This window comes from Cavenderia fasciculata (assembly GCF_000203815.1).
Source record: "Cavenderia fasciculata unplaced genomic scaffold Scf_ET2XIPL01COFD4-5, whole genome shotgun sequence".
In the NCBI taxonomy this organism is placed as follows: domain Eukaryota; phylum Evosea; class Eumycetozoa; order Acytosteliales; family Cavenderiaceae; genus Cavenderia; species Cavenderia fasciculata.
The window spans coordinates 280,440-306,566 of NW_004457695.1; the positions used below are offsets into that span (position 1 = coordinate 280,440).

The 26,127-nt window shown below is 33.5% G+C and overlaps 8 protein-coding genes across 8 annotated transcripts; 4 read left to right on the plus strand and 4 right to left on the minus strand.

Annotated features, from left to right (window-relative positions):
* Positions 1-17: 17 nt before the first annotated feature.
* DFA_07691 (uncharacterized protein) lies at positions 18-4,799 on the minus strand (the record flags this gene model as incomplete). Its single annotated transcript, XM_004355135.1, has 3 exons — positions 18-545; positions 617-4,190; positions 4,279-4,799. 3 exons carry the CDS (start codon positions 4,797-4,799, stop codon positions 18-20), a joined length of 4,623 nt encoding a protein of 1,540 aa, XP_004355187.1.
* Positions 4,800-5,529: 730 nt separating this feature from the next.
* On the minus strand, positions 5,530-6,932 carry H2Bv3 (histone H2B domain-containing protein; the record flags this gene model as incomplete). Its single annotated transcript, XM_004355136.1, has 2 exons — positions 5,530-5,875; positions 6,502-6,932. 2 exons carry the CDS (start codon positions 6,930-6,932, stop codon positions 5,530-5,532), a joined length of 777 nt encoding a protein of 258 aa, XP_004355188.1.
* Positions 6,933-7,400: 468 nt separating this feature from the next.
* On the minus strand, positions 7,401-11,688 carry manD (alpha-mannosidase; the record flags this gene model as incomplete). Its single annotated transcript, XM_004355137.1, has 8 exons — positions 7,401-7,464; positions 7,592-7,653; positions 7,686-7,898; positions 7,973-8,675; positions 8,773-9,467; positions 9,546-10,277; positions 10,353-10,505; positions 10,585-11,688. The coding sequence occupies 8 exons, from the start codon at positions 11,686-11,688 to the stop codon at positions 7,401-7,403; spliced, it is 3,726 nt and encodes a 1,241-aa protein (XP_004355189.1).
* A 331-nt stretch (positions 11,689-12,019) lies between these two features.
* DFA_07694 (putative membrane-anchored extracellular protein) lies at positions 12,020-17,871 on the plus strand (the record flags this gene model as incomplete). Its single annotated transcript, XM_004355138.1, has 7 exons — positions 12,020-12,044; positions 12,489-13,288; positions 13,529-14,237; positions 14,760-15,241; positions 15,612-15,661; positions 15,752-15,831; positions 17,678-17,871. The coding sequence occupies 7 exons, from the start codon at positions 12,020-12,022 to the stop codon at positions 17,869-17,871; spliced, it is 2,340 nt and encodes a 779-aa protein (XP_004355190.1).
* Positions 17,872-18,142: 271 nt separating this feature from the next.
* Positions 18,143-19,283, plus strand: DFA_07695 (uncharacterized protein; the record flags this gene model as incomplete). Its single annotated transcript, XM_004355139.1, has 3 exons — positions 18,143-18,299; positions 18,733-18,761; positions 19,245-19,283. 3 exons carry the CDS (start codon positions 18,143-18,145, stop codon positions 19,281-19,283), a joined length of 225 nt encoding a protein of 74 aa, XP_004355191.1.
* Positions 19,284-19,610: 327 nt separating this feature from the next.
* On the plus strand, positions 19,611-22,600 carry DFA_07696 (ubiquitin system component Cue domain containing protein; the record flags this gene model as incomplete). Its single annotated transcript, XM_004355140.1, has 3 exons — positions 19,611-19,913; positions 20,035-20,122; positions 20,211-22,600. The coding sequence occupies 3 exons, from the start codon at positions 19,611-19,613 to the stop codon at positions 22,598-22,600; spliced, it is 2,781 nt and encodes a 926-aa protein (XP_004355192.1).
* Positions 22,601-23,086: 486 nt separating this feature from the next.
* On the plus strand, positions 23,087-24,743 carry dwwA (WW domain-containing protein; the record flags this gene model as incomplete). The annotated part of the gene is made up of 4 exons (XM_004355141.1): positions 23,087-23,231; positions 23,312-23,663; positions 23,733-23,901; positions 24,012-24,743. The coding sequence occupies 4 exons, from the start codon at positions 23,087-23,089 to the stop codon at positions 24,741-24,743; spliced, it is 1,398 nt and encodes a 465-aa protein (XP_004355193.1).
* A 152-nt stretch (positions 24,744-24,895) lies between these two features.
* uprt (uracil phosphoribosyltransferase) lies at positions 24,896-25,959 on the minus strand (the record flags this gene model as incomplete). Its single annotated transcript, XM_004355142.1, has 4 exons — positions 24,896-24,917; positions 25,000-25,269; positions 25,331-25,713; positions 25,921-25,959. 4 exons carry the CDS (start codon positions 25,957-25,959, stop codon positions 24,896-24,898), a joined length of 714 nt encoding a protein of 237 aa, XP_004355194.1.
* Between the last annotated feature and the right edge of the window lie 168 nt (positions 25,960-26,127).

Consider the following 26,127-nt stretch of genomic DNA (forward strand, 5'->3'; position numbering starts at 1 on the left):
TATATTTATTATTATTATTAAATGGGAAATCCAGTTAAAAAGAGAGAAGCCCAATGACGTGGATGATTTCTTTTTTGTTCTATACCAAGTATTTGTGCTCGTTGTAGTGATTGAGCATTTGTTAATCTCTTATTGATCAAACAATCATAAAAACATTCTACAATCTTGTTTGTCAAATCCGAATCTGAATCTGTTGGTAATTCCCAATGACCTGAAACCACAGATGCACCAGTACACAAAAGAGACCATATCAGCCCAATTCCTCCCTTGTCTCCATTTCCTTGACCATTATTACATCTACTAATAAATATTGTTTTGATAGATGATTGATTTGCCCAATCCAACATATCCTCCATAAATAAATATTCAAATGTATCTGCATCTGTTGGTTGTTTAGATAATTGTATTGATCCTTTGACAAGTGATTGTTCCTCTTTTCCAATTGAATCCCCGTTACTTGATATATGAATATGATCTACTATCCCATCAACTAATAATTCTTTAATATTTTGATTATTTACATGTTTTCCTATTAATACATTTGTCTAGAAATAAAATAAATAAAAAATTAATTTAATAAATTTTAATATTTAATATATAAATAATTATAACTTACTTTTAAACCTGATTTTTTAAATAATCTTTGATAACATTTAATTTGATTTTCTGTATAGTCTAATCCACTACCAAATGGATTTCCAATTAATACTACTTTAGGTTCAACTTTTAGAATATCTTCATTATTATTATTTTCAATCATATTGTGTTGTTGTTGTTGTTGATATTGTTTTAAAGTTGATAAAATTTTTAATATTGATAATGATGGTAGATGAGATATTGGAAATCTTTCAACAAGATAATTTCTATTGTTATCAATGAGAGCTGGGAATGGAACATTTGCAAGAACATCGTCAGTAACAAAACATAATGTTCTTTGACTAGGTAGTTTTGCTAGAATATCATCTATTGGTTGAAGCAACTCTTGATACCATAACCTTAGTTTCAAAAGTAATTCACTATTATTGGTATTCTTGAAAAAATTGGAACCTTTAAAACTATAATGATTTTTTGTTGTTGTCTCTTGTTGATTATAATTATTATTATTAATATTTAATTTTCTTGTTGATTTATGTTTTGTTTCTCTAGTTGTAATTATTTTATCATCAATAATAAAACAAAAATGTTCAATGTAAATGATAAAGGTTGAGTCGGTAGATGTTGACATTTGTTGTATTTCTTGAAAAGTAATTTGGTGTTGGTGAAATGAATCGAATGGTAATATTTGAGGATAAAGATTTGATATAATATTGTACATTGCTATTGATCTTCTTTCATCAAAATATTTAAATGCTTCTACATGTTGTTCCAATTTTAAGTGACAATATTCTAATTGTGAATAGATAAAAGAAGAGGAGGGGGAGGAATCATTTGCCAATTTCTCTTGATCAAAATATTTTATAGCTTCTTGATAATTTTCTATATTCATCAACCAAGTTGCAATTTTCAATGATAATTTATGGTAGAGGTGATTGTTTTCCAATAGTATTTTCATTTCTTGACAATTAAAAGTATTGAATAGGTTATAGATTTCTTTCATCTTGTTTGCCTCTAAACTTTGATTTAATACAAATTCTATAAATTCCCTTTCTTGTTTAAATTGATCTTGATCTTGATCTTGATCTTTGTTGTAAGAAAGTAATAAATCCTTGCACATTAAAATGAATTTAGAATCCAATTCAACTTGTCTAATTGGTGTATCTTGAATATAGAAAAAGTCATCATTGTCCAAATCATCATCTTGATTTTCAACCAATTGATTGGGTTGTGGTGACACTGGCAATACTATTATTTCCTCTTGTAAATCTTGTTGTTTATCAACCTGTGTAACTACTCGCTCCATTGCCAATGTTGCCCTTGACAATAATATTTGAGCGCTATCCTCTAATAAATGAAGTCCAATGACATCCTGACATGACTTAATTGCCTTTTCAAATTGACGAGTATTTATAAAATATTCTGCCTCTACCAAATAACAGTCTCCCAAATGCTTAGACTCTTGTTCCACTACTCCAGTCAACTTTTTGAGCATGTCTAGAATATTTTCTATTCTCGAATCTTGATTTAATGTTGGAGGAAGATTAAATAAGATAGTGCCTATAATATCATCGTCAAATGGGAACCTTTTCTTTTCCAAATCATCCAAAACTAGTAGTACTCTATTGATTGCAGTGTCAAAGTCTTGTGCTTCCAATGACAGCAAAATGACCTGAAATTCAATCTCTGGTCCAAGTGACTCTTTAGAGTTGGATACCACTAGCAACATCTCTTCTCTATACCATTTGATTCTCTCCATATCCAACATTGTTTGAGATGATGACAAATGTGAAAGGCATTTAATTAAACCCAAGTAGATTTTGATGACTTGATTCTTTGCAATGGTATGTTGACAGGGTTTAGCACACTGATAGGCTCGTTCAAAATACTCTAATGCTCTTACAGAGTTTCCAAAGTTTTCCAAAACATGGGCAGCCACTGCCATTAAACATTCTATTTTTTCAAAACCAATACAAGCTCTGTCAACAACCATGTTGAATCTATCCAAATAATTATCACACACCATAATTGTATTAGAGTCACAACCACCACTGCTGTTCAAATCCCTAATTGAATGTGCCAAATATTTTGTTGCAGCGTTGTAATTACCATCGGCTTGCTTTAAAATGGAAAGTGCATCAAACCACTCTTCATCCTTTTCCATCATAAAAATATCCAATTTCTTTTCAATGTCTACTATTATTTTTAATTCCTTTAGTGTCAGCGGTGTTGTTGTTGTATCTTCTTTTTCTTGTTGTTTTCTATTTACAAAATATCGATAATTATCAATGAGAATACCAATTGTCTTGATTCTTCTTTTTATCGATTCATGTACACAGATCTTTGAATCAACTTCAAGATCTTGCCGAGTATCTTCCAATAGGCCAATATACATTTCATATTCTCCTTGAATTATTTTATACAATGATTTAATTTCCTCTTCCATTCTGTCTTGGATCAATTGTCTTTCTAATTTTTTTGATTGTTTCTTATCTATACTCGACGGAATGATTTTAAAAGAGTTTAAAATATCATTCTCTCCCAACTCTTTTGCACATTTACAAATCTTGTCAATAATACTAGTCAATTGTTTTTGATGTGCCGTTGGAGAAGAAGAGGATGAGGATGATGAGGATGATGAGGATGAGGAGGGATATGTTTCTAGGAGTGAATAAACATATGCGTATAGATTAAATGCCGTTTTATATTCACATGACTCTACCAATATTTCACCTGCACGTTGAAGAGAATTGATATAATCAACCACTTTGTTGGGATTTGTAATGATTAGATTAGAGTCAATTACAATATTATGACTTTGATATAGGTCTACTAATTCTTTAACCAACCTACCACTACAAAGACTATTGATTAAAGTTGGTAATAAATTGATCAATTGTTGTTGTTGTCTTGGGCAGAGATCATATGCTTTTAAAAGATATGATAATCCTCTATCTTTATGATTAGTGGTTGATTCCAATAACATTCCAACTCTATAAAGATATTTAAATTTTAAATCTGTGTCTACCAATCCACCACTAATGTCTATCAACTTGTCAAATCGTTCTAAATAATTTAAAATTAATTTAGATTCTTGATCATGATGACCATCATCATCATTTTTCGAAACCATTTCTATAATGTGTACCAATTTTAAAGATGCTTTGACAAAATTACAATCTTTGATTGATAGAATGACATCAATATCCAATCTTTCAATTATTTTTTGTTGTTGTTGACCACCATTCTTTAATACCTCCAACTCTAAGTGACCCAATGCAACCACCATATCGTATCCAGCCATTTCATTCATCTCTTGTACGCTTAATATATCCGTTGTTACATCTTGATATTTAGATTGATCAATTAATTGATAAAATGTAGATATCTTTTTTCTGATTGATTCGAAACCAATTGAAATGCTTTCTTCCAAGGCACCAGCTAATTTACATAAATATTGTACATTATTATTATTATTATTATTATTTTGAGGAGAAGAGTTGACACTATTATTAATAATATATTTTAGTGTATTTGCAGTATCCTCTAAATACAAATAATATAAATGAATTAAATTCCATTCAGAGGGTATACACCTAGAAATAATAAATAAATAAAGGTGTAAATAAATAAATAAAATGTATGTATTTGTATTGTATTGTATTGTATTGTATTACTACATACCTAGTTAATAATTTAATTCTTTTAATATCTACAATATTATTATTATTATTAATATCACTTTCATCATCATTATCATTATTATCATTATCATTTAAATGTTGATATAAATCATTATAAAATGACCATATTAATGATGCATATTCTTTGGCAATATCATAATAATGTAATTTGATTGAACAAATAAAGATCATTTGATATAGTTCCATTTCATCATAGGCCATTCCAAATGTTTCACACAATGATTGAATAAATGTGAGAATGATAAAAGATGAATCATAGTATGATGATGATGATGATGAATGACAAATGAATGCTCTTGCTATATCTAGTAATGCGACCATATACGATTCTACATGGTCACTGTGATAAAGTACAAAGTCTGAATCGATAATGATCAATCGATCATTAAGAGATTGGTGAATCTCATCTAAATGGTATGATAAATAGACATCTCGATGATTGATAGATTGATATACTAATCTATTCACTATACCTAATTTACTCGTAGTCATCGATCGCATCTCTAGTTTGAAAAAGATGATTTATGTTAGTTTTCTTTTGTCTCCTCTCTCTCTCTCTCTCTCTCTCTTCTTATAATGATACCATTTAATAATGTAAATAATTAGTGTACGAATGAGTAGTAATAAGTAGTGTGCACCTTGAATAAATACATCTATTTCATTGTCTCTCTCAATAAGTTGGGTGATTCTTTGTGCAGCGCAATCCGCTTTCAGATATTCAAAGCTTCACAAAACCGCGAATAAATATTAATATCCCAAAGATCTTTGCATAATATATAATATATAATATATATGCTATACAATAAATTTATATAAAAATGAGGAAGAGGAGTACAAAGAATTCTTTTTTGTTTGAATTAACATGATGGGTGATTTGTGTTTCTTTGTTTCATATTGTGTTTCTTCAAAGAGATTATTAAAAAATAATCATTAGAAAACAAATCTAGAAAATCAGAATATAATTATATTGTTGTTGTTGTTAACAATTGATGATGATGATGATGTAATATATTTATTTAATAGTATACTATTCATGAAGGAATTAAATTAAATTAGAATTATTATTATTATTAATAATCAAGTTTTCTATTTTGTTTTGTTTTTGTTTTTAGAATGAACGATATTTGATTGAATTATGGTGTCTCTTGTAAATAATGAAAATGAGAAGTCCGACGATTGCAATACCGACAATAAATCCAAGAACAATAGCTGCAATTGCGCCTTTGCTTAATCAACGACCACCATTGTTGTTGTTGTTGTTGTTTGAACTATCATCAATACAAAGATTATAGTCACTGCTGCCATAGAAGAGACAGCCATTAAACTGATTACACTGTACAAGTGGTGGTTCTTGATTATTAACTGAGGTGGTATCAATGTTTCCAGTTCCATTTACATTGATTCCAAAGAAAATATTGATTATTATATATATATTACATACAAAGGGAGAATCAGGGGAAGTATTATTACTTATGGTAACATTGTAAATATTCATTTCACAGCCGTCTAAAAGGAATACACTGGCCAGCGTCAAAATATAGGAATTGAGCATGATGGCAGACCCTCCATTGTAGAGTCTGTTATTAGCAAGGTGCCAACTCCATCGTACTACCACATTCTGTCACATTGGTATTAGTACTAGCTTGATCAACGTATACAGTATCGCCAGCCGAGCATAACCCAATAACTGATAATAATAATAAACTAATAATTAGAGAGAGAGAACACAAAAGAAAACTAACCATCTTTTGATCATTCTTACTTACGATTATACCATTTATATAATAATGTAAAATAAGAGCAGTGGGTGTACTATTTTGTGTTGAACATTTTTAATAGTTACTATTAATAATAACAGAAGTGAAAATGAGTATGTTTTGTATTTATTTAATGAATTTTGTATTTTTGTGTTTCTTGGCTTGAAATAATTTAAATTAAATATTTATTAATTATTAACTGGATATTAATGATTAATTTAAAAATTGTTAGTACTGAAAATTTCTCAGAGAAAACTATGAAAGATAAGATGAGAAGATTGAAATAATATTTGATCAAATTTGATTAAAATAAGATTGGATGGTGTTAAGAAACACCTTTTTGATTAAACAACCATGCATGATTGAATTGAATAAACAATTACAAGGAGCATTTGGAAGAAAAGTATCATCGAGCACTTTAGTTCTTGGCGTCTTGTGGGTTGTACTTGGTGACAGCAGCCATACCTTGGACGATAGCATGCTTGGCCAATTCACCAGACAAGATGATACGGACGGCGATTTGAATATCACGAGAGTGGAGGGTAGATCTCTTCTTCTTACGAGCAAGGAGACCGGCTTCAGTGGCGATACGTTCAAAGATATCGTGGACGAAAGAGTTCATAACGTCCATAGCCTTTGAAGAAATAGTGATCTTTCCGGATCCCTTGCCTCCTTCGGTGGCACCAGAGGATGGGGAGATTTGACGGAGGAGCTTGTGGATGTAGATCGAGAAGGAAGTGTAATCGGCCTTCTTCTTCTTCTTCTTTGGCTTTTCACCATCGGCGGCTGGGGTCTTGGCGACCTTTGGGGTAGTGGCTTTGTCCTTTGAGGCGGCGGAACCTTCCTTCTTGGCAACTGATGATCCTTTTGGTGGCATTTTAAAGTTGATTGAGAGTGTAATTAAAACTAGTTACAAGTAATTGATTTGTGATGATTGTTGTTTAAAGTAAAAAGTAGCTAAAAGAATCAAATGAAATGTTAGAAATTATATATTTCTACTTTTCAATGTTTTTGAAGTTGTTTAAGATGTTGATATATATCTGTTGTTGTTGAATAAGATAGATTGATAGATAGATAGATAGATATGTATAATATGATGTATGTTTGTTTATTTGATGATCTTACTTTTTTTGAATTGTCTACTGTTTGTTAATTTGATGAATTGAAAAATGATGACTTTTTGAATTTAAATCATCTTGTTCACCCTGCGTTGTTGTGAAAAATCATCCCTTTTTTTGGATTTTGCTAGGATTTTGTAAAAAAAATGAAACCTGTCACCCGCCAAAACTTCAAATCTCAGTACATTTGAAAATTTGAATTTTTCATTCCGTTCATTTTTGGAGACTTAACCGTTGTGAAGATCTTCACCCTTCGTCATCAATGAAGAAGTAGATGCGTAAAATAATAATCTAAACTAAACTTAGAGAGTATCCAACCCAAAACAACAACAACACATAGAGTCATCCATTTTTTTTAAAATTCTCTCTCATTATTATTTTATTTGTTAACTTCACCTACATTGTTTATATTACATACTGTGTTGTTGATGATCCTTCTTCTTGTTCTATTTTACCATTTCTTCTTTTCTCTTTCTTCTTCTTTTTGCAATTGTTTTATATTTATAAATTACAATTGGTATTGCCAATACAAACATAATGGCAAATACAATGAATCCAATGTACTGTGGTACATCTTTATGATTGTAATCACCTGAATCATCAATATGTCTAGTATCAATAGTTTTAATCGAAAAGTCATAAGTATAAAATTGTTTAATATCAAATTGTTCTTCATCATCATCGTATCTTGTTATAGTTTTAGTTTGTCGTTCACCACTTCCAACCTTAAAAAAAAAATTGTATTAATAATTATTTAATTTCAATTTTGGATGGGAGCTATAGCTATATTATAACTTACAAGATTATTATATTTTATACCATTATTATTTTGTGTAGTAGGATCAGGAGGAGGAGTTTGAGTTGATGACAGTGCATTAAATTTCAAATTTAAAATATAATTATTAATTTCAAGAGGTTGGATAGTGATAACAGTAACATCTGTACTACTACTACTACTATTATTGTCAGAGTTAAATATTTTTAAAAGTGTTAGTGGAGGTTGATAAAGTGATTTGGAAGAGGGAGATGAGGAGGATGATGACTCTGATTCACCGGTACATCGATCATTTAAACTAAATTCACCATTGATCATAATGTCTTTGACATTTAATCTCGACTGTGATTTTTTAGTTTTGATAGCTTGTACCGTTGAAATATAGTCTTGTTGTAAATCTTGTTGAGAAATATCATTTAGACCATTTAACATTGTCTCTTTTACATTTGTCACTTTTAGATAGTCAGAATTAAATAATTTAGATAATGATAGTTGGATAGGTGGAGATTGATCAACTGACGATAAATGTTGAATTCTAAGATGAAGAGTTGGATTAGATGAAGAAGAAGGATCTTCATCTTGATGATTTTTTAGTGTCAACAAATGTAGATTTACAGGTAATTCACCAGAATTTCCTTCATCTTCATTATTATTCAAATATCCAATATTATTTGTTTGGTATTGTTGATTATAATTTTCAATCGATTCTATTCTTTTTGTTGCAACTCTACAATATTAAAAAAAATAAATAAATATTAAAAATAAATTAATAATTTATTCATATCTTGTCTCTTGTCTCCTCTCCTTGTCTTTATAATACTTACATTAAAGGATTATTTAATAAAATTGAATATTTTCTTTGTAATAATTTTGATTGACTAATTGTATCAATATTCAAGTATAGTTTACCTTGAATTTCGGTATTGTCTCTTGGTGGTGCAGCCAGACCACGATGATCATCTTGGTGAAGATTACGGTGGATCATAATTTCTATTTCTCCGATCTTTGGGACGGTAGCTCCATGTGATCGATCTGAAAACACAGTAAATTGATTCTTTTGATCTTTTAGATCGATTGTATTGAGCAGTGGGTAATATCTCTCACCAATTGGAATGGATTCATTACAACACAATCTTGTTCTACTTTCCAATCCATTATCCATATAAAACTTTTTGTTGGTATTGTTGATATTGGTAGAGAGGTTGATTACAGTCTCTCTATTTTTCTCTCCCACGACACTATACCCATACTCGATGAGATCCACAACAGTCATTGAAAGATTCTTGTATAATCTTATATATTGACTTGTATCAGGTCCACATTGTTTTAAATTATCACCATCACCGTTGGTGGAATACCGATAATGAATGATTGAATCAAATATAGGACCATTAATTCGTATGATTTTTATAGTTGATTTGTCAAGATTGTAATTATCTTGACCAAATATAAATGATTTTGGTTCATCATCTGGTTTAAATATATATGCTCCACTATTACTTGATTTGTATTGACTCATCTAAAATAATAATAATAATTAATCAATAAATATTAATTAATTTGGTTTTTTTTTTTTTTTGATATTGATTAAACTTACACTATTTGTTAGATTGATAGTAGAGTTATTTTTAGTTATTGATTTTATCATACCATTAGAGTTGAATTTAATTTGGTAGAGTGAATTATCTAGTGTCAGTTGACCAATGTTTTCGGGATTAGAGATGATTTGGTGAATATTTGATTCAACATGGTTGAGTAGTGGAGTTGGAGATAATGATAAAAAGTATGTTGAAAATCCCAATGCTTTTATACTACTAGCCAAAAAATATATATTATATTGATGAATAACATTATTATTATTATTATTATTATTATTATTATTATTTTTATCTTTGTTATTAATATTATTCTTATCGTTGTTGTAACAAGGTTCTGGTAATAAAACAATTGGTACTAATTGAATGATTTGTTGGTGTCCAATATGATCACTAATTATGATTCTATCGAGTAGTGATGTATCGTTACATACTATTCTAATAGATACAATTTCATTTCTAATCCATCCCAATGAATTAAATAATACTATTGATTCTTTTTTACCACTATCACCATTTAATTGATCAATATCGATTATTGATTGTAATTTAAAATTATTATTATTATTATTTTGATTTTGATTTGAATTTGCTTGAAGTAATAATTCCATTGATTTTGATATTATATTATTACATTGTTCTCTTGTTTTCATTAATTTTAATAAATAATCATGCATTACATAACTTCTTGCAGTTCCAGTTACTGCATCATGATGTTGTGATATTGCCAATAACTACAAATATATAAATAAACAATAAGTATAATATTTATAATTGATTGTTGTTTTGTTAACTATTCAATTTCATACCCTTCTTGAACTTTGAATTAAAGGATAAATATTTGATATGTCAATTGATGATGATTTACTAGATGCCAAACTATAAATAAATTCAGTACTTCTAACCAATGATGATACATCTCTTACTTGTCTTTTAAATAATGGTCTGGATGAATAAAATCCCTAATAATATAATTGATTGATTCCAGATTGGTTAGTTGATTGTTGGTTGTTTGGTTATTTTTTAAAATTTACTACATACAGTCCAAGGAAATGAAGTTTCAGTAATATAGGGGAAAAAATCCTTTTTAAAGATTGGTAGTTTGATTTGTCTCTTTTTCGATTGAATGTGAAGATGATTATAATAGTCTGTTAATGTACCATATCTTAATACCATTTCATCACCGTACTGATTGTTGATTCGCCGCATGATACAATCTGCCTTGTTGAAATGATCGTCAGCTTCGAAATATTGAAAGTCGTCGCCGAGTGGGATGAGGATGACGTTTGTGCGATAGGCATGTTTCATTGGTCGAATCGAATCGACAAACCTTTTAGCATAGAGTCCAATATTGTTTTCAACTCGACCAAGTGGAATGGCGGAGGGGTAGTTGCCCGCATCACCGTAGGGACGATACAATGTATTGACAAAGATATGCGACCGATTCGATAGTGATGGGGACCCCTCCCAAATAAATTGTAGTTCCTGTGATCCCACCATTGAATCTTTCAACGTCTCTGTCAATCTACTCGTCACCAACGTGTCAAAACCAAGTCGTGGATAGAGGGTCGATGTTTGACTACTATGACCAAATGGGTCGATTTGCCAACCGTGTCGAACCGTCGTATTCAAATGTCTCTGTACCCATTTATGTCCCTCTGTCATTTGATCCAACATGTCTATTGGTGACACGACCGCTTCATCATTCATAACCCATCCTCCACCAACAATTTCCAATTGTCCATTATCTACCAGTCTCCTCAATAGTTGTCTCTTTTCATTTGTCTGTTCATCCCACCACATTTTTAAATAGGATCTAAGAGGAAAGAGTAAGTACATTGATTCATTATACCTACCTTCTTTTTCTTGATAGATAACATACATTTCAGTCCATATGAATTTTCTATTTTGGTTTAATGATAATTGTTTGAGGACACGATTGATAATAGTGCCAACTCTTTTATGATAGTATTCTTCAAAGGTTGATAACCATCCAACATCGCAATGTGAGAATGGTACCATATAGATTTGTAATTTTGAATTATCGTTGTAATCTATATCACTACTACTGCCATTGCTGCTACTCGTACTTTGTAATATTATAATTAAAACAATTAAATAATAAATATATTTTAGTCTCACCATTATTCATTATAATATATTATTATTATGCTTTGGTACTCTCTCTCTTTTTTCTATTCGTTTAAATAATAATAATAATAATAATAATAAGGACAAGAATAAATGTTGTTGTTTTAAATATTCATTCATTCTCTAAGAACTTATGTGTTCAGGTGCATGTATTATTAGTACTCTCACAGTGACACTGTTCGTGTGTGTGAGTGAACCTCAGATATCATTCTTTCATTGAACTCTCTCTCCTGAAGCTACCATAATAATCTACTACTACTACTACTGCTGCTTTGAAAACAAATAGATACATAATAACATTATTATCTCTTTTCAAAAAAATAAAATGAGAGAGAAGAGAGTGTGGTTGTGTATTTAAAAATGGAAAAATAATTAATTAATAAATATTTATTGATTTGTATACATGTTTATGTATACACACACACAAGTTGATAAGAGATATCTCTGTTAAAGTTTTTAAACAAATAAATTAAATTAAGCTAAAGTAACCAGGGGGATTTAATTTAAGTTCTTTGTCAAAAGATTTTTCTGATCGGAAATGCTTACGTAGTCTTTTCGATCACTCTTTGTTATTGCCGAATTCACTAGTATAATAATATCATAACAATTCAACAATGTCGCTCTCTTTAAAGATTCAAGAATCTTTATCGATCTATCTACCTCTATCTTTCTATTATTTATTTTAACACTTTATATATAACTTATAACTCTCTCTGTCTTCAAAATTTAATGATCATGACTGATGTTACACCCGTTGATGAGAAGAGGAGTTGTACTATATATATTCTTTCTAGTTCTCTATCAATCATTTATGATAGCAACTTGTACCACCACTACTTTTATATCTTCATCTTCATCTTCATCATCATCATCATCAACCAATAACAATACTCTAGTAACCAATTTTTATGTATCAAACAATAACAGTAGTAATAGTAATAATAATAATGGTACATGTTGTTGTGGGTTTGATCTATTAAATACATGTAGTGATATACAAAGTGCTTTGGATTCATTCTATCAACAACCGATGGCACAAACATATTCACATCAAGAGTTGATTGATTTCCAAGTGACTATTATTTTGTTAACGGTAAACACGACTGCTGCTGGATCAACAGCACCAACTATTTATAGTAGTCCGAGGAATGGTAATTTAACCATTGAACAAAGATTGGTCACCATTACAACACAGTCACTATCTGACAAGGTGGTGATTGATATTGGCCCGTTTGCAGAGTTGCCATGGTTTGCCACACTTACCAGTAGCTCTGGCCTGAGCTTGGTCGGTATCACTTTTAGTGGTTCGTTGGCAACCCAAACGTTTTCCCGGTTAATAGTGTATGAGTCCCATACGTTCATCGCAGCCAGCTATCTTGGATTGGAGAGTTGCACGTTTGAAAACATTTACCTTGGTGATGCAAGTCTTATATACATATGGGCGCAAGTGGTCACTATCACTGGTTGCACGTTAAACAACATCACTTCACATCATCCCAACTACTTGATCGACGTATTGTACAGCACATCGACAATCACCAATACCGAGATGACCGATATCAACATGACATCGGGGGATACGGCACCCTCTCTGGTATATGTGAGCGGGGGCGATGTCACACTACAAGGCAACTATTTTGCCAACAACACTTGTCAGGAGGTGTTAAGTTTGTCAAACTTGGCATTGAACATGACTAGTACCAAGTTTGTTGGAAACACTTGTGGCTATGTAGTGTATGGCCGGGGCATCAGCACCTTTATATCTAGTTCCGAGTTTATCCAGAATAATCAGACTTTTTCTACGATCAGTCTGTTGGGCTATTTCAACCTTAAGAATGACGCTGTCATTGACCAATCTTTCTTTGTCCAAAACACGGGACCAAATATTATCAGTGCCAATAGTCAGATCGTATTGTCAATGAATGGGACTGTGATGCAGAATAATAGCGCAACGGCCAATGGTGGAGCCATCACGGCGTCACATGCCACTATTAATCTCGACAGAGTATCGATTCTCAATAATGTCGCCAGGTTCTTTGGAGGTGGAATCTATGCCGAATCGTCACTCATCAATATTACGAGTTCGATGGTATTTGCAAACTCGGCCACGGAAAGTGGCGCCATTGCTCTCGTGGCTGGCTCCACTTTGGTTCTATCCAATACTTCGATACAACAAAACCGAGCGTCTCTAGATGGTGGATCTATCACCTGTTTGTATTCATCGGTTCTCTTGGACACTGGTAATCAGATCATCTTGAATACCGCTAGCAATGGGTTAGAGTATGATAACTTTGGATGTACTTACCAAGCCAATGGTCCATCATCAACGTGTGTCATTGGAGGGACAAGTTGTCCGGCTAGAAATAGTAGTAGTAGCAGCGATGGCAGCACAATACCTGGAGGTAATAATAGTGATACAGAGGATGACAGTAATAGTTCTGATAATACAAAGATTGTTATTATTGTCATGGTGGTTGGGCTGATATTTATCATTGCAGTTATATTTAAAGTGGGGTACAGACATAATAATAATAATAGTAAAGGTAGGAGTTGTCTTTATACAGCAACAGACCATGACAATGAGAACATTCCCATTTTATCTCCTCCTCCTCCTCCTCGACCAGAGTCTCCAACTCTCTCCTACTCGAGTATTTATAATAATAATAAACAACTTTTACATAATGGTAGTATTCCAATAGACGAATAAGTACAGCAACAATAATAAATAAATAAATAAATAATAATACATATAAAATAATACATACAAAAAAAAAGAAAAAGTAAAGAAAGTATAGTTTAATATTATTCACATGTCCCCCCCCTAAGACACTACCCCAGTGAATGATAGGAATTCTTTGGTCATATCTCTGATAATATGTTCCATCCATGAGGATGGGATTAAAAATGGTTGGGTTGTTTATAATTTAAATTATTATTATTATTGTTATTGTTATTGTTGTAAATATGTTGCTGTTGTTGATTATGGTGAACAAGAGACAGTGATTAAACCATTACCATTACCACATGTGCTTGCCAAAGAGTAGGTGTTGCAATGCTTTTCATAGCAACTGTATTGTTGTGGTTGATCGTTGTGGTCGCAGTAGTAGAGCATTGGGATATCAGTGTTGGGACCAATGACAGTGCCGTTGGTGATGTAATAGTAGCTTTCGACATTCTTGCACTTCTTGTCGTACACTTGGTAGTAGATCGAGTTGGAGGGGATCTTGGGGAGCACAGTCTCGTTGAGTGCGATGTATCTCCAGTCGGTCTCGTCATACTTGCCTTCCGCGGAATCGTAGGTACAGTCCCCAAAGTTGTATACAAACTGGCTGGTTGGGTTGCCCGAGCAATCAGCCTTCCACAACACATCGATGTACGTGTACAACATGACGGCAGTAGAGTTCCATGTTCTTCCGAAATAGCTGCCTGGGATATCGGCCAAGTCAGCGTTGCCTGCACATGTATCCGATTCTATTCCAAATCCAAATCCACTAATTACGCTACACTCAGTGTCCTATATAACATACATATATGTATTGTTAGATGTGTATCATCGATCGTGTGCTATCTCTATATGTGTAGTAACAACTAGATACATACTTGTGGTTGGAATGGTACAAAGTGAACAAGAGCTTGAATGCAACTGACAAGTAACAACAGTAACAATGATGATGATACTATAAACTTCATGTTGTTGGCTATAATAATAATAATGACTAGTATACTAAAAGATATCTGAGTGAATAAGAATCCTTCAATCGATCATTATTCTCCTCTAGATATTTTGAACCATTGAAAATTTAATTAATTTAATCCAAATTAGTTTTAAGGTCAATAATGTTGTTGGGATTGATCAGTTTAACCTACTTTGTAATAGAAAGATTAATCAAAGAGGAAATACCTACAACTAACTATAGTTGGAAAGAAATACTCAAGAGTTAAAAATGATCAATAGAGAGAAGAGAAAGTAAACTATTTCTCGCTCTCTCTCAAAAGCATATATTGGTAGATATCTATTTTTAGAAAGAGCAATTGATATATAAATATAATATGAAAGATGTAAAGGATTGATGTTGATGGGTAAATTCATCAACAACCCAAAGACAGGATGTGTAATCACAAAAGTAAGTAGTCGTAGTATGTTTTTATCATTTGTATATGCGCACGCGATCATCGTGATGATCATCAACAACGCATTTGGCAGTACTTCTAGGTAGAATGGTTGGAGGTTGAATAAATCACCTAATTTAATCATGTGGGTATTGGAACACGAGGATGAGGAAAGAGGAGAGAGAGAGATGTATATTTTTAAAAATCATGACTCTATCGAATTTGGATTGATGGATGGATGGATGGATGGTAGCACACGATACTGATGGAATTGGAATTGAGAACTTGGATGACTAAATACGCGCAAAGTATACTTTCTATCCAATTGTAATCACCCTCACACACATACACTAAACACACAACACAATACGGAAAATCGATTTCAATAGATTTTAATTAATTATGATAATACCCATCAATCCATCTCTTGTGCCCCCTTTTCCCCACCCTCCCACCCCCTTTATCCACCACCACCTCCAACACCCTTTTGATTGAAAACTTGTTTGTTACTATATAGTATCCAAGCAGCTGTTTTTGGAAATGACGTCAATCAACTTTCTCTCTCTCTCCCACGCTCTTTTTGTTGTTATTAGTGTGGAATTTAATTTAAATCTGCATTGCCTGTATTCCAACTGGATAATATGTGTGGGGTATGGTATAGAGACAAGATGGATGGATGGATGAATGGATCTCTTTGCATTCTCTATTTTATACATTCGTCGAATTCTCAATCAAAGATACATCTTATTCTCATCGCCAACGTATATACGTATTTTAGATGTGTGTGTGTGTGTGTGTGTGTGCGTGTATTGTATACGTGTGCGTGTTATTGGTTGATTGATTGATTGATTGATTTGATGGGTAATTAATAATGTATATTGCTAACCAACTGCTACACCGTTAATGCTAGTGTATACCCTCTTTTTTTAATTAATATTCCTTTAATTGTATTTATTGTTATTATAATACGGTCGTTTTTTCAACCGTATTTTAATATGGTACCATCCCTCAAATCTTTCTACTAGACTTGGAAATGGAAAAAAAGGTGGATAATGGGGGGTGGTGACTGACTGACTCACAATACAATATATATATATTATAGTAGTAACACCGACCAAATGATTGGATGATTAGATTATTCACTCCTACCCTACCATCTTGTCCATGGACGAATAGATGGAAAATAGAAAAAAAAGATAAATATATCATTTTATAATATACATCTGGATGATGATTAATTTAGATGGATTGTAGTTTGGGAATAATTTAAATTGATTCCAATCCCAGACAGTGATTTATTACGAGTAGTAGTAGTAGTAGTAGAAGCGCGACCCACCAACCCACCCACTTTTGTCTTGTTGGTGGACCAACTCATACCTCCCTCTTGCTCACCAAATAGGGATGATGCAATAGATGGATAGATGACCAATACCACCACCACCACTAACAGTGCTTGCTATTTGCTGTTTGCTGACATGTCCGATGGTAAGCCAATCATATTTATGGAATAGTCATCCATCTAATGGGGAGGGGGTGAAACCAACATGCACTATAGTCCTCCTCGTCCGTCTAGAAAAAGTTTTGCTACTACTCTTGGTCAATTTTGATGGATTTACAGACAGAACCCAAGACTATTTAAACAAGCAAGTTTTGACTATTTCAAATCATTCAAATCAACTTGTCTCTTCTCAATAATAATTAACAGTATCATTACTTTTCTGTACCAACTACCCTTTTAAAATGTCCATCTTAAGTAATTATCATTCTATTCAACAACAAAACAAACAAAACCAACAACAAGACTATTCCCAATTGCCAATATTAATATTTAATTTCCTTTCTTTTTTCTTTTTCTCTTTTCCACCCATTCTAGAATCAATCTCTCAACTCGGTTCATTCAAGGCCTCATCCGTCCAAAACCAATCATTCAACAGCAACTCCATCATGACTGGTCAATCTGCCATCAAGTCTGCCTCACTTGTCAACTTGTGTGTTGATAACCTCCACTTGAATGCCCTTAATCTCGTCGTACTCGATGTCGACCACCTCTCCCTCAATGCTCTCTAAAGATGTCATTTGTGCACAAAATAACATCAATAGCAGTAGTGTGTTTTAGTATTAGCAGTAGTAGTAGTTTGCCAATCAATCCTGTCCACCCCACCAACCAATCGTATTTTTGTAAATATCACCAATCGATTCCGGTGCCCCTCCCTTCTTCATTCCTTCTTCTTTCTCCTTGCTGCTAGTGATGTTATTTGTTAAATTATTCTTCTATTCCAAAAACAATAGAGAATCATTCCTTTTTTAAAATAAATCAATAATAATATTTCCTTAAAAAATGATTCTTTGCCTCTTGTATTTGATGAGTTTAATATATCGTCATCATCCAATGTTCTTCTTGTTATACTTACCATGCAATGCTTGGTCATCTTTTGTTCTCGCTTATCATCCAATTCCTTTGGAATTTAAAATGAAAGATGACAAAGCATTGGATGGTAAATAAAACAAGAACAAGAACATTGGCCCCTTACTTCTTCTTTACTTTTATGTTTGTCTTGATCGATTTGTTCTTGATAGCAACATGGACAGATATCTTGTTTAATCATCACAACATTCCTTAACGTTCATTGAACAACAAAGAAAATATGAATATCTATCTATCTATCTATCTATCTTTGACCAACCATCAACATATTACTAATATAAATGTTCATATATGTATATATGATTTTTGTAACAAAAAAGAGAGCGAGAGAGAGTCGATAATAAAAAGAGTGAAACTACAAACAAGTGAGTTGGCCAGTAGTTTTTTTTATTTTTATTTTTTTTTTATTTAATTTCGAAAAGGGGGTGTTCACAAAACGAACAAATTTCACTTTATTAAAAATTCAAACTAAATTTTATATATATAAATCTATCTATTTAGAGTAGGGTATATATTAGCAACACTACAAAAAGTAAGAAAAGGATGCAGAGAAGAAGAAGAAGAAGAAGAGGAAGAGGACATCACACTACTTTGACTATTACTACGATAGTAACAAACAACTCAAAAACATAATCTATAAATATACAAGACTACTATTTATCATCAAATTGGTATAAAAAAAAGACCAGTAGTTTGGTTTTATAACCCTTTTTTGTTTGTTGAAATTTCAATAATACTTTACAAGATAAACAAAAAGATATATCTATCATCTCTTTGAAACAAATCAATAGATATAATCATACTAGCTACCAACACACACATGCCATACATACTAGTATGACCTTTTGTAGACGAGACAAACAGAAAAAGGTCATCACAGCAAATGACCAATACCTCGTTTAGTGTAGTTGTAGAGTGCATGTCATGTGACGGTGTAATATGTTTTTTGTCGTGAATTTGTTGTGTGAAGTTAAGGGTGTTATCGTTCATCATTCATCATTCATTTCATTATTAGTTTGGATTGGTAGACCTAGGATATGCATACATTCATTGAACTTGAGAAAATAAGAAGTGGTTTATAATCTTGCGCTTTGCTTTTGTGCTGTATTGTGCAAGTGTCGTCGTCGAACTTCGATCAACGCCAACTGTCAACTTTCCTTTTTTTTTTTTTTTTTTAATTTTTTTGACGTTCACGTGTTGCAGGTTCCCAATCCTCTCTCTCGCACTCAAACTGACTCTATCAACAACAACAAACAACTATACAAACACACTATACAATTCTACATATATCTATCTTTTATATTATATTAATATTATATAAATACTTTTTTTTTTATTGAAACAATATATAATAGTATATCAACATATATAGAGATACAAAATGGTAAAGGAAAACAGCAGCACTAAGAAACAATCCACCACATCGGCAGCAAGTGGTGGTGGCGGTAAGAAGACACAGGTCAGTGGTGGAGGCTCTAGCCCAGCAGATAACAACAATACTCAAGATACAAAGTTCAACCTCCAAGATATGATCAAGACTATCAAAGAGGTGACCACTTGGAGAGACGATGACGATATCAAAACTGCATTGGAACAAAATAGTTTTAATCTTGATAGAACCATCACCTTGATTCTTGAAGAACTTATCAAGCCAGAGCAAAAGTGGACTGAAGTCAAGAGAAGAGTAAGTATGATAAATATGACATGTGATCAACAACAAACAATGCGAGAGAAATTATAAAGATATACAAGGAGAACAATAATAAGATGCTAATATATATATATGTAATCTATTTAAAATTTAGAATGACGGAAATAAGAGTAAGAAAGAAGAAGGACAAAAGTCGGTAGAAAGAGGTTTACAAACAGGCAAGCCAAAGAAGGAGTTTAGAGGTATGTAAATGAGTTAATATTATTTATTTTTAGATTTGTATTATGTATCTCTAACAATATTGTAATTTTTGTTTTGTTGATTTAATAGAAGGTGAAAAGAATGATCGTGGTGATCGTCCAAAGAAGGAATATAACAATAACATTAACAGAGATAACAACAACAACAATAACAGAGATAACAACAATAGAGACAACAACAATGTCAACAATAGAGACAATAGAGACAAAAACTTAAAGACTAATGGATATAACAAACAACAAGATCATATTTCAAGAAGACCACACACATTTGGTGCACAAAGAGAACAATCCCAATCTACCGCAATTCCATTGCAAGACGAGCCATTGGCTGCTTCATCACCAGCCGCTCCAGCAGTCGTTGCCGCTCCACCAACCTCATCCTCATCCTCATCCTCTGCTTCATCATCACAATCATCCTCTTCTGCGGCTGCTCCTTCAACCTCGAGCACAAATAGCATCCCTGTCGATTTGGTTCACCCAACCATTTCCTCCACCAAGACTGGTGGCATGACCATGAGTCAAATTTTGGCTCAGATCAAGGAGCGCGAGCTTGCCACCCAACAAAAGCAGCATCAACAAAAGGAGGTCGTCACTGCCGTCGCCACCCCAACCCCATCCGTTGCTCCATCCACCACCACTTCTTCTTCCGCTGCCACCACTGCCTCTTCTTCATCTGTTGCTCCATCCACCACCTCTGCCGCCACCACCAACAACAATACCGCCACCCCTGCCACCGCCACCACTACCACCGCCATCACCGCCACCCCTGCCTCTACCGGCACATCCTATGCAGCCATGATCTCTGCTGCTCAAAACAAGCAAAATGCCAAGCCAGCCGCCACCCCATCTGCAGCTGCCGCCAACCCAATCCCACTCGACCCAGAGCCCACCCCAGTTCAACCAGCTGTTGTCGCTGCTCCAGTCGTTGCTGCTCCAGCTCCAGCTCCAGTTGCTGTCCAACAACCAACTCCAGTCGTTGCCACTCCAGCCGTTGCCGCTCCAGTCCAACAACAACAACCAGCCGTTGTCTCTGCTCCAGCTCCAGTACAACAACAACAACCAACTGCTCCAGTTGTTGCTGCTTCTGCTCAAGCTCAACCAACCCAACAACGTACCAACTTTGGTCAAAAGCCAGGTTCTACCCATGCATGGAAGCCAAAAGAGTCACCATCCAACTCGCCTCTCACCAACCCAGCTCGTCAACCAATCGGACACCCAACCAAGCAAGTCAACCCAGTTGCCATGCCAGACGCCCTCAACTTTGACCCAACCTCGAGCTTTGACGTCCAATTTGGCAAGAGCACCATCGAGTCGGCTCCAGTAGTACAAGCTGCTCCAGTCCAACAAGCTGCTCCAGTGCAAACTGCTCCAGTCCAAGCTGCTCCAGTTCAAACTGCTCCTGTCCAACAAGCTGCTCCAGTGCAACACGTACAACACCAACAAGTCCACAAGCAATCGCCAGTCAACCAACAACACAACATGAACCAATACCAAGCATTCCAAACCATGCCATCGATGGATCCACAACACATGATGCCAGAGTCTGATCTCCAACACATGTCTGCCTATGCCCAATACCCATACATGATGCCAATGCAATGGTTTGACGAGTTTGGTGCCCGTCAACAATTCTACGAGCAATCCTACTCGCAACAAAACGCATACAACCGTACCACCTCTCCAGTTGCCGACAACCAAACTCCACAACAACCACAACAACCACAACAACAACAACCAAACAAGTTTGCTGGTCGTCAACAAAACACCAACCAATCATTCCGTGGATCCAATGATAATACCAACAAGTTCCATAACCAACAACAACAAGTGCAACAACAACAAGTTCAACAACAACAGGGACAAGAGCCACAACAACAAGCTGGCGCCAACCAACACCCATCTTCACAATCCCCACCACTCCCACAATCCCACTTCCAACCGTACGGTGGTTACTATTATGGCGGCTACTCGCAATACAGCCCATACCCCAACCAAAACACTCAATTCCTTCCATACGGCTACCCACCAAAGCCATACATGAACATGAGTCGTTACCCATCACACCCAGGTCAAAACCAAGGTTACCCCGATGAACAAGACTTTAAGTCTGCCTACCCAGGTTACAACTCGTACTTCCCATCTTCTGGTGTCGACCAATCCAAGATCTCTGCCACTGGATCTCCAACTGGTTCAAAGCAATTCCAACAACAAAACAACCAACACTCAACTAACCCAAACACTCAACCACAACAACAACAACAAGGTGACATTACCTCTCAATACAATAACCAAAAGAACCAATACTCTCGTGGAAATGATCAACAACAACAACAACAACAACAACAACAAAATAACTATTACAACCAACAACCAGCCCAATACATGCCACATTTCCAATCTTTTCCACAAAATAATCAACAGATGAACCAAAATAGAAACCAATACCCATTATCCTAATTCCATTTATAAACCCTCCTATATTAAATAATAATAATACAATACGGTAATAAAAACCTCCCTTCCCTCTTTTCTCTTATCTTTAAAAAAAAATAAGAAAAAGGGGAATTTATATATATATAAAAACTAAAAAGTATAAAAGTATAGATGAATCTAAAAATGCTGATAAGTTACAAAAAATGGGGGTTTCACAAAACTATTGCTTTTTATTGTGGTCATCAAAAAAAGTAATCGAGATCGAGATACAAAACCATGTAAAAAACACGAATTTCGTTCAAACCGATCAGCAAACCTCTTGTCTTTTTTGTTCTTGTTTGCACTATAACTCTCAGAGCTTACATTCATTCATTAACCCTTAACATTCATCCTTTCCCGCCTTTTCTATTCTATTGTATCATATATCTGTAATTTTATTCATTCATCTCATTCATTCATTCTTTTGTACCATACTATCTATCTATATATCTCTCTCAAATCTCTCTCGATATGGCATCTATTACAAAAGATGACTTTAATGTAGTTATCTCTCATCTATCGGTTAGTCATACTCGAAAGAATAGAAATCTATACGCTACACTCGATTTTGATGGTTTCAAACAAATGAAAACTGATATAACTACTTCAACAAAAGGTAAGAGACAAAGAGAGAGAGAGAGAGAAGAAGAAGAGAGAAACAGTTTCTAATATACATGTCAATATTGATTTATATAGAGGGAAAAGCAGCATGGAGTCAAAGATTTGATTTTCAATATGAAACAAAGTATATACACAAGTTGAATATGAAACATTTCAAGTTGAATCTGTATAAAAAGAAATCATTGTCTGCTGATTCATTGGTTGGATCAGTGTTGGTAGATCTCTATACTCTGGCAACCGGTCCAATCGATCATGATATACTACTGACAAAAGCATCGATGGGTGTTGGTAGAGCTAGATTCAAATTACAAATGGTACATGTATCACGTATTCGAATCAATGTCGATCATATTGCAATCACAAATCTCCATAAATCAATTACTTCTGGTAGTTCTGATTGTACAAATTATTTGGAGTATTCTTTAAAGTATGGATAAAATAGAAAAAGAAACAAAGAAACATTTTATTAATATTATTATTATTATTATTTATTTAGTAATAATCATATAAATTCATCACCAAAAATAGAAGGATCATTATGTCCAACTTGGATGAATCTACCACCAATCAGTCAAATCATTTCACTCAAGGATTTGGTAGACAGTCAATTACATTTTACATTTAAAGAAAAATCACTTAAAGATAAAACTCTTGGTCAATTGGTTGTATGTATAAACATATATATATATATATATATATATATATATATATATATATATTGATATGTTTGGAATTGACTGGACTGACTCATTGATTTATTTTCATTTTCTTGTAGTTACCAATTAAAAATATATTTTCATTTATTGAAGGTGATACAAAACATATTAATACATGGTTGGTTAGTATGGACAATGAAAAGATTGCCGATTTATTTGTAAAGATCCAGTTTAATGAGATTCCCCAGTTGGCTCAAATGTTGGAGGGTATACACACCGAGACTGGTATACAAAACGGTCAACCTTTCTTCTCGGGTGTACCACTACCAAAACTACTCGGTGATATCACCAACCCTGTACCACAAGACATTAAACTGCCACAGGGATGGGAGAGCAAGATGGACCAGTTTGGCAGAACCTACTATGTCAACCACAACACACGTCAAACAACTTGGACCAATCCTCTCATGTCTGCACCAGTCGAGAAAAAGAGTGGATCATTTTTATTACAACAACATGGTAGTAGTAATAATAGTAATGGTAATCTTGCATCTCACAATGATGCAGTTAGAAAGAATTCAAAGAGTAAGAGTAATATGAGTAGTAGCAATGGAGGGGAAAAGACCAAAGAAGAAAAGGCAGCTATTTTAATTCAAAGAACATTCCGTCGTCACAGAAAGGATGTCTATACTAAAACCATTCGTAATCCAAGTCAGTACCGTCAACCTTCCCAAAGACCACAATTACCATCTGGTTGGGAATGTCGTATCGATGATTACGGTCGTCCTTATTATCTAGATCATATGAATCGTACTACTACTTGGACTCCTCCCAAACCAAACAAAAAATAAATAGAATAGAAATAGATCTAACCTTTTTTTAAATAGTTTTTGAAATCCAAATCACATATGTATATATTGTCCTGTCTTTTAATTATTATTATTATTATTATTTATTTTGATTTTTAAATATATTCCTCTGATTAATCAAATGGAATGGTTATTTAATGTTCAGTTCCAAAGTATCTATAATTTAAAAAAAAAAAAAAAAAAGTTAATATTTTCCATAAACTCTCAAATTGATCATTCTTGTTTGTTTGTTACATACCTATCACCAAAATCACCAATACCTGGGATAATATATTTCTTGTCATTGAGATTAGAGTCAATTTCTCCAGTGACAATGGATACCTTTGGGAATTTAGCGGTAAAGAAACGGATACCTTCTGGAGCAGCAACCAAATTGATGAAAATAATGTTTTCCTCCTTGACACCTCTTTCCAACAACACCTCGACGGCTTGTGCAACGGTACCACCAGTTGCAAGCATTGGGTCAAGTAATAATACATGTCTATTGGCAATATCAGCTGGTAACTTGCTATATAATAACTATAGATAGATAGATAGATAGATAGATATTGTGAGATTAGTTATATTACTCTTCTTCTTCTTCTTTAGATATATATATTTGATTTCTAGGATAGGTTACTTTTGGTCTGGCAGTTTCTTCGTCTCTTTGAATCAAGATCTTTCCAATTTTGATTTGCTTGCAAACGGCACGAAGACCAGCTTCCATTGATTCACCGGCACGAACGATCGATACACCACAGATCTTTGAGGCAAATGATACACCATTGTAAGTAGCACCGGTTGGAGTGGTGACATTGGTTTCGCTGAATGGCAAACAGTTGAGACCCTCTTCAATCAACAATCTAATCAAACGATCAGAGTAAAAGATGAAATCTTCACGTTTGGTCTCTCTGTCTCTGATCAATGTGAATAATCCTTTAACTTGATGATTGCTCTTTAAAACTACAATCTCCTAATAATATCATGTTACAAACAAGAGTAATAGTTAATAATCAATCACAATTCACTTTGATATGTGATATTAATCTTCACTTCATTTCATTTCATTGTATAGTCATCATATGACATATGAACTGACGGTTGTTTAAACAACATCATTCATTCATTCATTCATTCGCTTTTGTTCATTCGTTCATTCAAGATATCTGTATGTACCTACTTTTTGTGGTGTTGATGTTGATGTTGTTGACGATGACATTATTGGTATGTATTACTACTTGTAATGTATTATTATCAATCAATTGCTCCTGAGAATAATGATCACACGAAACTTTAGTTCGATGGTTTCGTGGTTCACTCTGAGTGGAAAAAAATCGAATGTTCTTTGGTTGGTCGTCGAACCACCCACACATTCTTTATTCATCGT